This window comes from Mastomys coucha, chromosome X (genome assembly GCF_008632895.1).
Source record: "Mastomys coucha isolate ucsf_1 chromosome X, UCSF_Mcou_1, whole genome shotgun sequence".
Lineage (NCBI taxonomy): Eukaryota > Metazoa > Chordata > Mammalia > Rodentia > Muridae > Mastomys > Mastomys coucha.
Genome location: NC_045030.1, coordinates 127,846,947 through 127,859,637, shown reverse-complemented (window position 1 = coordinate 127,859,637; position 12,691 = coordinate 127,846,947). Strand labels below are relative to the sequence as shown.

The following is a 12,691-nucleotide window of genomic DNA, read 5'->3' as shown; positions in this document are numbered from 1 at the left end:
AGAGCAGCCAGTGCTCTTAACCGATGAGCCATCTCTCCAGCCTGTAACACTTTCTGATAGGAAATTGTGCAGATGCCATCAATAGTAGAGTCTATTAAAAGAGTCCTTGGGTTATAAAACAGCCTGTTTCCTTGTGAAGGAAGCAAACTATCACATCATACCTATAGAACACTGGGAGAGCAAAAGGATAAAGAGGAATACAAACTAGGAGCTCCAGTGTTTGAATTCAATATTCATGTAGTAGAAATGAATACATGCTTGCAGTTGCAGCCCTACTATTTATTTGTCTTGTAGGAAGGTCACCTCTTTGAGCATCCATCTAGCTACCAGGGAGACCCTAGTCTTGAGGCACTTGGCCCTGTGAAGGTTCTATGCCCCAGTGTAGGGGAATGCCAAGGCCAGGAAGTGGGAGAGGGTTGGTTGGTGAGCGGGGGGAGGCAACAGGGTTTTGTTTTTGTTTATGTTTTATTTTATTTGGAGGGGAAACTGGGAAAGGAGCTATCATATGACATGTAAATAAAGAAAACATCTAATAAAAATAAAAATAATAAACTAAAATAAAAAAATTACCAAAAAAAAAAAAGAAAGAAAAAGTGAATTACTGCTCTAAGAAAGGTTAGTGCTCTGTCACAAATGAAAACAAGCAGTGGGAAGAAAAGAGTGACTCAATGTATATAGATGGAGCCTGGGAAAGTGAGTCAAAGACAGCCAGAATGCTAAGGGCAATTCACAGAAAGAAGTAGAACTAAGGGGCATAAGCATGTCCAAAAAAAGTTATGCTAATATTAGGACAGAAGGATAAGAAACCCTTAAATGAAAAGATGTTACAGAATTGTTTTCTAGAAACCTAGAACTGAAATGATATGAAGGAAGAGAAGGATAAGGGGTAAAAGAAATTGTGTCAGGATAGGGCAAGAGGCTGAGTTTGAAAGGGAGATGGACCTGGCAGGTCAGCCAAGGTGGAGAACTGGGACAGAAACATCGAAATCCCGGCTAGACCGCTGAAGCAGTAAGGATGGCACGTGTGTCACAGGTGGCACTGGGGAGTGACACGTGTAAGGCACCCTTATTGAAGTCTCTGTCCAATACCGTAGCTTGAGAGCAGCCAGACCTCTGCTGAGAAGCAGGGAAGGAGGTCAGACAACACAAACAGATAAAGACAAGCTTGTCCATCTTGAGTGTGCTTCTGTGCTCTCTAGTGACACTTATCAGTGTCGCCCATAGGGACTGCTTTACCACTGCTTTCATCACAAAGTCTTTGCTGTCGTGACTCTCCACACCTTAACTCGAATATACACATATTAAGATGTGTATACACACTGACATCTTACGAAGTTTTTCTTTGCCACAGCTTGCTATTTACTTGACATTATAGTCCTGTGGTCTCTAATAGGGTATCTGCTAGCCATGTCTAACATATAGCTATCCATGATGTGTCTGTAAATAAACATTATGTACTGGACTTCTATAGAAATGCTTGGTGCTGGGTACCCTGAAATCTTACACCATCTGCACAGGCTTTGAAAGTAAAGCGCCGTGGCAAGCTGAGCAAGTGGAGCACCTTCTAACGTTCTCAGAATACATGAAGTGACTTGTAAAGGGGACTACAAGACTCTTTACTTGCCTTTCAATCTATGGAGGCTACCATGATGCAGTGTCTCCTCTGCCTTCCTCATTCTTATAGGGTGGAGGGCTTTCTGCTTCTGGGGTCCAGCTATAGGTCACAAGCCTGCTTAGCTATAATATAGCATTGACAGCTCAGCATCGGGGGCGTCCACCACCTTACATGTCATCTGATTCCTTTCAGCATCCTCCTCTGAGACCTAGGGAGTGTATAGCAATATTCCACTATTATTGTGTCTCTGTAAGTAACTGTATAGATCTGGGTTAGCTTGTCTTATCACAAGCTGACATTTTTGACAATTCCAAAGACTCAGCAAAAACGTAAAATATTCCCAATAAGTGTTTAATAATAATTGTAAATGAATAGCTGGAAAGATAGTATTTGTTGGGTGGGCTAAAATATTAAACTTAATTTCCCCAATGTACTTTTACTTTTGACATGATTTAACATTTTTAACTATGGATGTGATTCACATTTGCATTGGACAGTATTGTTATGGACTGGCAAGGAAAGAAAAATTGGGGTAAATGAAGGACTAACAGAGCTTTATTTTGGCATGAAATGACGGTAAATAAAATCACCATCAGTTAATGGGGATAGTTTAACACACACACACACACGATATATATATATATATATATATATATATATATATATATCCACAATTTTAGAGTAAAAAACAGAGCTTAACTGGCAGTATTCCTGTGGCTTCTTGACCTATGCTCTTTTCTGTCCACCTCAAAATACTGGAAGAGGGACAAATGTCATGATTGGAGAGAATAACCAGAGGGCCCAAAGTAAACAAATAACAAATTTATTCTTCAAAGCAGAATTCAAGGATAAAATGGGAAAAGCACCACAGTGAGTGGCAATTGAAGTTAACCCATTTGCTCCTAGCCCCCTTTATCCCAAACTTTTATACACTGGCATGCTACCCTTGACACCTCCCCGATACCCTAGTTTTTATCCTTGTGATCTGTTCTTGCAGTCAGCGAGCAGCATAGCAGACTTCAGTCTGCCTTTAATACTGCCTTGGGAACAGCAAGGACATTCAGCAGGTCTCCTTCCAAAAATGGCAGCTAAAGGAGAAGGATGCTGGGAGAGGAGCCCTGGCCTTGAGTGTCCCCCTCACCCACAGTCACAAGTGTTAAAACAGGGAGGAATTGCTGAAGTGTTTCTTTGTCCCAAGTCCCAGGTTTCCGCAGGAAGGGCCCACTGGTTGGGCTACCCAGCTGGGGAGCTAAATTTCCACAGCCTTAGGGCAATGTCTCTAGGTTCTCTACCAGGACTGTTCCTAGCTTGGCACTCCTAGTTGGTTATTTGCCAAAGTACCAAAGGAAACTGGATGGAATTAATAACAGAAAATAGTCCCAGAGGCCACAACTCTACTACTGAAAATGTTGAGTTCAAACAAATGCTCTAGCCTGAAGCTGGGGACTGAACCCCCAAACTCTTTAAAAACACATACCCCAGGAAGGAAGGAGAGTCCTTAAAATTAATCTGGTGGTAAAAAATCTCCCAGGCTTTGCCTCTGCCTTGCCCTTGGTTTGTTTTTCACTATTGTGGCCTGCCAGAGAGTTCATAAGACACCTGACATCTCAATCAGGTCTCTCCACTGTGAAGTACCGCCTGAGCCTGAGCCTTGTGAGAAACATTGAGAACCTTGATTCTCACCCTTATATTCTGAAGAGAAGGGTACATGTTCTCCTGGATGAAAAACTCTCTGTGGAATTACATACCACAGCCTTCCTTGTCTTCTAGTCAGTCAACCTTCCCTAACAATTGACAATGTAACAATTGTCGATGTGAAGCCACTCTGCTTGAGCCGAAAGCACAGCTATCAGCTATCCTCTCGATGGCTTATTGTTCTCTATCAAATTCTGTCCAGAATAAATTGCCTCCACTATTGGATAACAAATCCAGTAAACACATTCCTCATCACGGATGCTAGCTCATAAATCAGAAGGTTTTCCTTAGACTACTAATCCAGCAACTCCTTTACCACCTTCAACTCTAGGGCTACACATTACACAAGACTCCTTGAGGAGCTTCAATGCACAACACACCCAATAACATAGAACACATTTTGCTAAATTCAGCCCCAGTGTGAATTTACACTGTCCAAGGAGCCATTTTCATCATGGCTGGCAACTTGCCTACATACGGAGCGGTGATTGCTACTGGATCCCTGCACAATATATTCATCTGGGGCATTGCAGGTAAACACAAGATGGCAAAGTGCCAGTGACTCCCTTAGTGAGACTTCAACCTTGACCTGCTGCTTCGGTCTACGTCCAGCACAAACCCTACATAACAAGATCAACATCTTTTCTACCAAGTCCAGTTCCAATAAAATTGTCACAGACCCTAGGTGGCCTAAGAGCTCAAGTAGAGGTTTTTAAAAGGTATCTTAGATTGTTTCACAGTATCTGTGCTCCTAAGGCATAGGGAGGCACATACTTCATAGTTTCTGAGTCCCCTGTTCCACAACAAATTTGTCTGAATCCTGCCCACAATCCAGGCTCCTACAAAGATGCCTCATTCTGACTTATGATCCAGTTCTGTGTTTGATGCTTGCCTTCAATTGCTCGCAATATAAGTAGATACCCAGTTCTTCTGAGAGATCTCCAGGCATGAAATTTGACCCTTGAATCTGTGGCTTGGTTGGGGAGAATGCAATCTAGACTTCTGAAATCAAGCTACTGCTCTACCTCCCTGGGGGCAGATCAATCTAGGTTCCTAGCAGTCCCATGTGTTTGCCTCGGCTTGGTTTATAAGACAGAACTCTAAACATTTCACTCTCTCCTGACCGTGGTGACAACCACTGCATCCTGTAAGGCCATGATTCAGATCTTAGGGCCTAATAGAGACCATAGGATGCATTCTATGTCTTAGCCTGGCAACGTCTAACCTATGCCTTTTGTCCTTCCTTTTTGTAGACTGGGTAGAGCTTGGGTGCGCTCTACTTTGGTTTCTGAATCATTGTTAAGGGTGGTAAGAAAATTTTACCCAAGGCCCAAGTCTCAGTGGAACAAAGTTTGAAATTAGTGAAGAGTACAGAATGCCTCTTCCTGTTAGATGACTCTGTGGCCGCAGGCTTTCCTTGGATTAGTCTAAGGGTCAATTTGCCTCAAATATCAGTGTAGAGAAAAACATCCTAAGGGCACAGTCAGGATGCCTTCCTTTATCTTCCCGCTAGAGACTGAGGCTAACAAAGAGCAAGGCAGGACACTAATTCTTTAAGAACTATTAGAATTTAATGTGTGAGTAAGGCTGGGAGAGCACTGATGTACAGTAGATATGTAGAATAGATGTGTATATATAAACTCAAATTTTAGTCCATTGCAAGGCTCTGGGGTGAGAGCTCTCCCCAGTAGAAAGTAGTCTAAGTATGCTCTGCCTCTGCTCCAAGTTCCCTAACCCACTCTTTCCACATCCACACTCTTATTTCCAACAGTTGCTGGACAGAGGAGTCACAGTATATACAGCCTAGGAAAAGTTAATTCATTTTGAGGACATGGTTCACCTTTCAGTGTTAGCAACAGTTTTATGTGCAGGAAGAGCTTGCTGCTATTCCACCTTGGGTGGAATGTGGCCAGTTTTCTGATTCAAGTCTAGTAGCTTTTAAGCAGGGAGCACTATTCAGGCTGGTCAGTTGGAACTTTCCAGTGAATATCTGGGGGCAATGAGCCATCTCACCCAGTCCAACTTATGCTATCAAACGGTTATACCCTGGAGAGCGTCAGGCCCATACTCCCCTAGGAGAGAGGGCTTCTTTTCCTTTCTCACACAAAATAGAGAGAGCAAGGCCGTTCTAGGTCAAAGAAACTGCCACTCCTGCCAGCACATCAGTGAAGATAGACTCAGAAAACCAAAGAGTGGTTTCAGATGGGTTTCCAGAGCATCTCAATGAGTCTCTTGGGATGCCGAGGCCATCAGGAAACAGGAGCATGGGGAGGGGGGGATATAAAGAAACAAGTATTTCTTTAATGTTACCAAATATAGGGTGGAAGCTCGTCTACAATGAATGGATCTTTCATCAGAGAAGCTCTGGTAGGTACTGTGGCAGGATGAATTAAAGATATGTGAGGAAAAAAACATGTAGATAGAGTCCTCACGGTGAGAACTGTGCTCTGGAGCTGAATTAATAGGACATAAACTGCCCAGACTTCTCAAGGGGCACTTTGGAAGAGTGTCTCAGGGATTCCCACTTGTCTCTTTCAGTTGGGCCAGAGAGTAGGAATATAACCCTTGGTGGATCAATAATGCAGAACCTTGGGGCCATCAAGCTTTCCCTTCCACGGAGAAGTGAAAGGGACCAGTGGGCACTGCTTTAGCTCTGCAAGGTAACTTTCGGCTCCTTATCTGGGTGACAAGTGCCTTTGCCTGGGCTGCAACAGCAGAATAACATAAGAGACAGGTTCAATCTTAAGGATTAATGGGTCCGTTTCTAGAGTCAGAAGAAGCACACCTCTCCTCCCTTCTTCCCCCACCACATCTCACAAACCATTAGATCCCTGCTGCTGCCCCAGGCCCAAATATCTCTGGCTGAGGAATGTGGGGCCAGTGAGTACTGGAAAGGTTGGGCAAAGGTTAAGGGAAGGAAGGCATTGACAAGAATCAGGAAAGGACTATGAACTACAAGATGGGGATCTGACTCCATCAAGAGGCCAGCAGAGTGTTTGTAGTCACATCAGAGCTTCGCACACTGGGGAAGGCGTGGCGGAGCTTCTCCATGATGTCTTCTAAGCATAGGCTGACATCCTGACTCTTGGACCCCACATCATCTAAGTTAGAAGAGAGAGATTTGGAAAGATATTTTGAGATTTCCTTTGTAAGAAGGAAGAGGCCGAGGTAGACTGCTATTAGCTGAATAGTGGGTTCAGAGTACTCATACCCTCCCATTCAAATGACTAGTATGGAGGAGGCACTCACTAGACATTTTGAGAAAGAAACAGTCAACAAATCAATTATACACAACCCTAGTCCCAGCCCTAGTAAAACTTTGGGAAGGAGAGATGGCTGAAGGTTACATGGGAGAACTTACCTGCAATCTCAGTATCTGGAGTAGTCTGTCCCTTCTCCCGGGGATGACCGCATTCTGACTGGCGTGGAGAGGAAGCTAGGGATGAGCCTGCAGAGCCATTGCCGTCTGATTCAGTGGGTGGCTAGCAAGAGGTAAGACGTGATTTAAGTGGCTTTGCCTTCATGACCTCATTCTTAGACCCCTGAGCTTCAAAAGGAACCTTAGAGCCTCTGCGCTCACCCTTTTGCCCTGGGTCTTTAAGAAGCTGTTCACGGTGCCATACACTGGGCCTGCTCCCTCTATGAAACCTCTTTGATTGTTTAATTATCAATTAAGTTCTTTTTTTAACAACACGAGTCAGAGGTTCCTGGTACTTACAAGAACGGCACAGCACCTAAGGGTCTTTTGCTGCCCTTTCAACTATAATTAGGCTATTTAGAGCCCCCCCCCTTTTTCCCCCTGGAGTTTCATCATTGCATACCTGATCATGCCAGTTCATGGCATAGTGTATGTTAGAGAACTCCAGGAATTCATTAAAGATTGTCCCCCGAACTAAAGAGGCCAATGACACGCACACCATCAGAGAGCAGAATGGGGGGGTGGTGACTGGGAAAGAAGGGAGGGAACTGGAGGGGAAGAGGGAGCCCAGAGGAGGGCAATGGGGAGGACAACAGATGAGAACAAAGCATGGCAATACAAATGTACAGAGGCCTGGATGGAAATAGTATTTTGAATGCGAACTTCAAAATCAGTTACTAAAGGAAAAAGGCTGTTCCTTGGATAATAAAGAGAACAAGGACACTGTCTGTTGCATATGATGACAGTGACAGATAATTGTGATTATTTGATTATGTGCTATATTCCTGGTATCTTGCTGAATTCTGCACATACAATATTTGATTTTTGGATGGTTACAATCCTATGATGTTGGTACCATTACTTTTTAAAATGCTTGCTTACTCTTACGACTGTCTGTACGTGTGTGGTACGTGCAGGTGCATTTATGCTATAGGGGCTATGTATAGGGCACAGGACAACGTCATAGAGTTGGCTTCTCTTCCCACCTTTATGTAGGTCCCAGAGGCTGAACTCAGGTCGTCAAGCCTGCGTGGTAAGGACTTAACCAGCTGAGCCACCTTGCTAGCCCCTTTTAAAAATAGATTTATTTTTATTTTTATGTGTGGTATCTGTGAGTATAATGCCACATGTGTGTGGGTACCTCTGGAGGCCTGAAGAAGGTGCCAGATTCCTCACCTCTGGAGTTACTTATGGTTGTGAGCTGACCTACATGGTGCTGGGCAACCGAACTCTGGTCCTCTGGATGAGCATTCTTAACTTCTGAACCATCTCTCCACGTCTACTGATTTGCTTTGTTTTGTTTTGTTTTTTAAATTTAAAGCTGGTATTATCATTACCTCTGTTTTACAGATAAAAGACCTGGGGCCAAATAAGATTAAGTAACTTTCTGAGCCTCCATAGCCACTATGTTCAAGCCCAAGCTATCTGACTCCAGAGCTGCCTGACCTCCCAGAGACAAAAAGGGCAAATTGCAACAAAAGAGTCTTTTATTGTAAAAATATTTCTTTTGCCATACATGTCTAAACCTGAAAATGCCACATTTTGCATTATGGGTTGGTATATACGTGTGCATATATGTGCGTACATTTGTGTGCATTTGTCTGTACATGTATGGGCATGCGTGTGGAGGTTAAAGAACCACCTTGGTTGTCAGTCCTTAGGTGTTGTCCACCTTTCTTTTCTGTTTTCATTTCGTTGTTTTGAGAGACACGGTCTTTCATGGTCCTGGAATTCACCAATAGGCTAGGCTGGCCAGCAAACCCCTGAAATCAATGTCCCTGGCATGGAAATTCCAAGTGTGTGTCACCACACCTGGCTTTTTTTAAAAAACAAAAACAAAACATGGTCTCTGCAGATGCAGCTCAGGTCCTTATGCTTGGTGTTACACTAACTGAGTCCCTTTGGTTTCTGATGGTTTTTGAAGTTTGTTAATTTAATTCCAGATTCCAATGGGCTGTGAGGTAGAGCCTTCTTAAAAGTCCTTAAAAGTCCCGTAGGTAGCTTGAGAGTGACACACAGAGGCGTATGGAAGTGAATGGGAGGAGGACTGGTTAAGGATGTACCCATTCTGCCCACTTCCTTCTCCATCCTTTCATCCCAATCGCCAGTCAGCTCTTCTCAAGAAATCGCCTGACTGCCACAGCTCCTCTCTCTGCTCCACCCCCAGCTCTCTCTCTCTGTGCCCCACTCTGGAACCAGGGAGCTGCCCTGGTTCTGTAACTCCAGCCTCACCTGCAGGAGCAGCTCCCTCAGGCGCTGTAGCTGAGACTCTAACTGCTTGTTGTGGTCTTCAAGGATCTGCATACGTGTCTCCAGGCGGCTCTTGTGCTGCCGCAGGATCCTGGCTTCAGCCAGGAGCTCTTCATTGCGGTGGTCTGGGGTTGCTTCAGCAGAGCCCTCAGCCAGGGTAGGTGCCTCGGCTGCTTCCTCGTGCTGCCATTTCAGGCGCCTCAGCTCTCCCTGGAGAATCCTGCCATGGACACAGATGCAAAGACTTAAGGCTTTAGCGGGGTCCAGATTCTATGGGTCCGCTGTTTCTCAGGTGTGATCTCCCAACCCAATCCCTGGAGATGTTCTGCTTGAAATGGCCACAGCCACTTCCTCTCCAGCCTGCTTGACATTTACACTGCCATCCTGAAGCCTCGGAGCAGTGAGCTGACATTTCACATAAGAAATGTCTTAGGGCTTTGATGCTTTGGGGATTAATTTTGACCTTCAAAAGCAGGTAAGAACATGTTCTGCAAATAAAAGAGGCATTAGTGTCAATGGCTTACCTATTATTTCTACTTAGAGATTTTTTTAGATTCTCAGCGAAGACCTAGCATAAATAAAGAGACCACCTCTCCTGCCGCCTTTCTCTACAGCCCTCCAATTTGACCTGCTTTGAATGTTCATAATGGGCCATCGAGGACTCACTCGAAATTTAGGCATTATCACTTTCTGTTGTTTAGGCAAAGAGAATCATGCTCTTTCTAGCGTTTTCCAGAGCCTGCTCTCTGCTGCTTCAATGTGGCGGTTCTCTGACCTTCCCTGGAGAAACCAGGGCTTTGATCATAATTCATTCCATAGTACAATGATAGCTTGTCCTAATGTGAATAACTAGTCCATAGTTCACACCACTGCCGTGCCCTGCCCCACAAGTTCAACAACTCTTAAATTGGTCTCTCTCTTACTTCATGTGATGGACTTACACTAACGGTGTGCTTTATCCTGACAGGGTCATTTGCTGGAAAAGTTTCTAAAAGCTTACTGTATGTTTGTGCATTTCTGTTTCCAGGACTGGCGACACTCACTTTGCAAACTGGTCCTCACCTGCACTCCACCACCAGAGGAACATTGTTCTAAGACTTGCCATTCCAAGGGGGAGGGTGGGGACCAGTGATATTAACATCCCTGACAGCTGGCTAGAAAAAGAAACTCAGGTCCTCCACACCCAGGACTGAGGTGTGGACTTGCAATTTCCCAAGCTTTGCCATCGACTCCTGTGCACACTCATGCTTGAAAGGCAGTACCCTGAGAGGCTCTGCAGATGGCCCTCTCCTCCCTCCAAGAGCCTTCAACTCCTGTCAGGCCCATGCAGCCACCTCTACTTCTGTGGCACTTTGTGTCTTGTGCTTCAGAAATGCTCTAGGTAGGGTCACCTCCCCACGACCCCCGGGATAATTTCACTCAGTAGCAAGTAGTTCTTTCTAGTGTTTTTGAGAGCAAGGACAGGCTGTATTCTCATCTGTGTTTTTCTAGTGTTCTCTCTACCTGTATCTAGAAGGTACTCAGAAAAGTCAGGGTTATGTTACAAGGACTCAAAACAATTATTAGAAGAATCAACATCGATTATCCCTTACTAAAAGGACTGATACTTTCTATGCTTGATCTCATTTGGTCTTCAAAGCCTGGCAAGTTGGCCCCACTGTTATCCCTATTAAACAGCTGAGAAAATGGAAGATCATAAAATGTAAGTGGCTTGATCCAGGTTACATAGCACACAAAGTGTCAAGGTTTAAGCTCAACTTGCCAGCCTCTGGCACCCACACCAATTTGTGCCATGACCATACCTACCGGTTCTCATCTTCTAAATGGGCCAGGATCTTCTCTAGTTCCCCTTTGCTTTCTGTGGCCATGCTGCATGGAGCCTGCTGTCCAAAGGCCGGCTCTCGGTCTGTGATGGGGCTGGAGTGCCGCAACAGGTACTGGTCCTCATCGCTGCATGGGTGTGGGCAGAGGAAGGGAGGTGACCAGGTGTCGAAGACAGAAACAAGTCAGGAAGCCAGTTCTCAGATCCTAGCTCAGACCCCAGGAAATGTATGCTGGCCCATTCACTTTGAAGTCACATAAAGAAAGTCAGGCATCAAGTTCGGGCTTTGGGATGTTGAAAGAGATGGGGATGTTGAAAGAGACAGTGTCTGAGAGAAGATTGGGAGATATTCCCAGGATGCTGGGGCTTCTGGGGTTTTCTCAAGTATAATGAGAAAGTCTCCTTCCTTTCCATGTTGTTCTCCCCTCTATGTGTCTTCCCTTTCTCACATTCCAGAAGGATGTGGTCCCAGTCAGGACCAGACTGTTCCATGTCAGCAGTTCCTAGGCCTTCTTTACAGGCAAGGAACCACTCTTAAGAGAGGCAAGGACTCCCTCTCTGTCCTATGGCACTAGTCCTCCCTTAGGCCATACTTGTGTCAAGTCTCTGTTTTCACTTAGGGTTTCTGTAGCATTAATGGGGTTTTGTATCTTCAGATCATGGCTCCTTTCTGCAGCTTTAGACAGGAGGGGTTTTTTGTTGTTGTTGTTGTTGTTGTTTGTTTTTTAATCCTTTTTCAGAGTTGGGCACTGAAGGTGCTATCATGTGATATGAAGGGGCCTTGGTAGATAGCTCAGTTGACAGATGAGAAATTGATTCTCTCCCTAAAAACTGTGGTCAGGAAGAAGCCTTCCTTCCTCAGGGAATCAAGGACCCTAACCACACCAGCCTCCCAATTCTCTCGATGAGATACCATTCCCAAACAGTGGCAGAAGGATCCCAAGGACAGCTATTTCTGGAAAATTAGCAGCTGGGGAAACTCACATGCTATCATCCGGGGACAGGCTGTCATTAAAAAAGGAACAGTTTTGACTTTCCATCTCAGCAAGCCTAGAAAGACAGAGACACAATAGGAGAGAATGCAGAATGCCTGCTTCCATCCCCAGCACTCCAATGGCACAATAGGAGGTGCCCCAGAACTTAACACCACTAAGGGCATGGCTGGCCATGGTACATTCCACTTTGCACCTCCCCTGGCTCATTCTCATTCTCCTTGTCCTTGGACTTCCCACGGTTCCCACCCACTCCTCCTTGGACTTTGTATAGTCCCCACTCCCACTGAAAGGCAGTGGTACCTGCTGGCAAAATGCTCAATTCGAGAGTGTGTGTCAGCGTGTGGCAACATCGGGGAAGAAGCAGGTCTAGAAGAAAGCATCAACCATTCAGAGAACCAAAGGCAACCAAAAGCTCGTCTCCTCCCCACCCTCCCCAGTCCATCGCTAGGATGCTAACAAGATACAGAGTGGCTCCTGCTCAGACCACAATCTAGGTCAGATTTAAGCTTGACCTGCTCTGTCGCTGGTGGCTTGGACCCAGGAACATTGTCCAGCTCATCTGTGACTCAGCACCTTCCCAGCTCAGTCAGTGGACTGGATAAGGTCATCTGGAGCCTCTGCTCAGCTACTCACGTCTCACTGCAGTCGCTCTCCAGGACTGACTGCACAGGCAGATAACCTCGCTGAGGGTGTTTGCTGAAATACTGCTTGGAGCGGAATTTATTCTTTAAGGTTGTGGCAAAGTCCCTCATGTTTTCACTAGATGTGGTCTGCAGGGGAGACAGAACAGAGAGAGCCATGCTAGTGACTTCCCAGATCCCATGAGATGTTGGAACTCTTCTTCCACTAGAGCACAGAATGTCTGGTATCCCGCTGCCGTCTGTGCCTACCATACC

At 45.3% G+C, this 12,691-nt stretch overlaps 1 protein-coding gene across 7 annotated transcripts in view; it reads right to left on the bottom strand.

The window, feature by feature from the left end:
• Positions 1-1,952: 1,952 nt before the first annotated feature.
• Positions 1,953-12,691, bottom strand: part of Drp2 (dystrophin related protein 2) — a 54,782-nt gene continuing 44,043 nt past the window's right edge. For all 7 annotated transcript variants that reach the window (XM_031367730.1, XM_031367750.1, XM_031367757.1 and 4 more), the window contains 7 exons: positions 12,429-12,565; positions 12,096-12,161; positions 11,785-11,850; positions 10,785-10,928; positions 8,961-9,198; positions 6,672-6,792; positions 1,953-6,411 (listed from right to left, as the gene is read on the bottom strand). In XM_031367730.1, the coding sequence (XP_031223590.1) occupies positions 6,287-6,411; positions 6,672-6,792; positions 8,961-9,198; positions 10,785-10,928; positions 11,785-11,850; positions 12,096-12,161; positions 12,429-12,565 (897 nt within the window). In that variant the 3' untranslated portion in view covers positions 1,953-6,286. The remainder of the gene's footprint in view (positions 6,412-6,671; positions 6,793-8,960; positions 9,199-10,784; positions 10,929-11,784; positions 11,851-12,095; positions 12,162-12,428; positions 12,566-12,691) is intronic.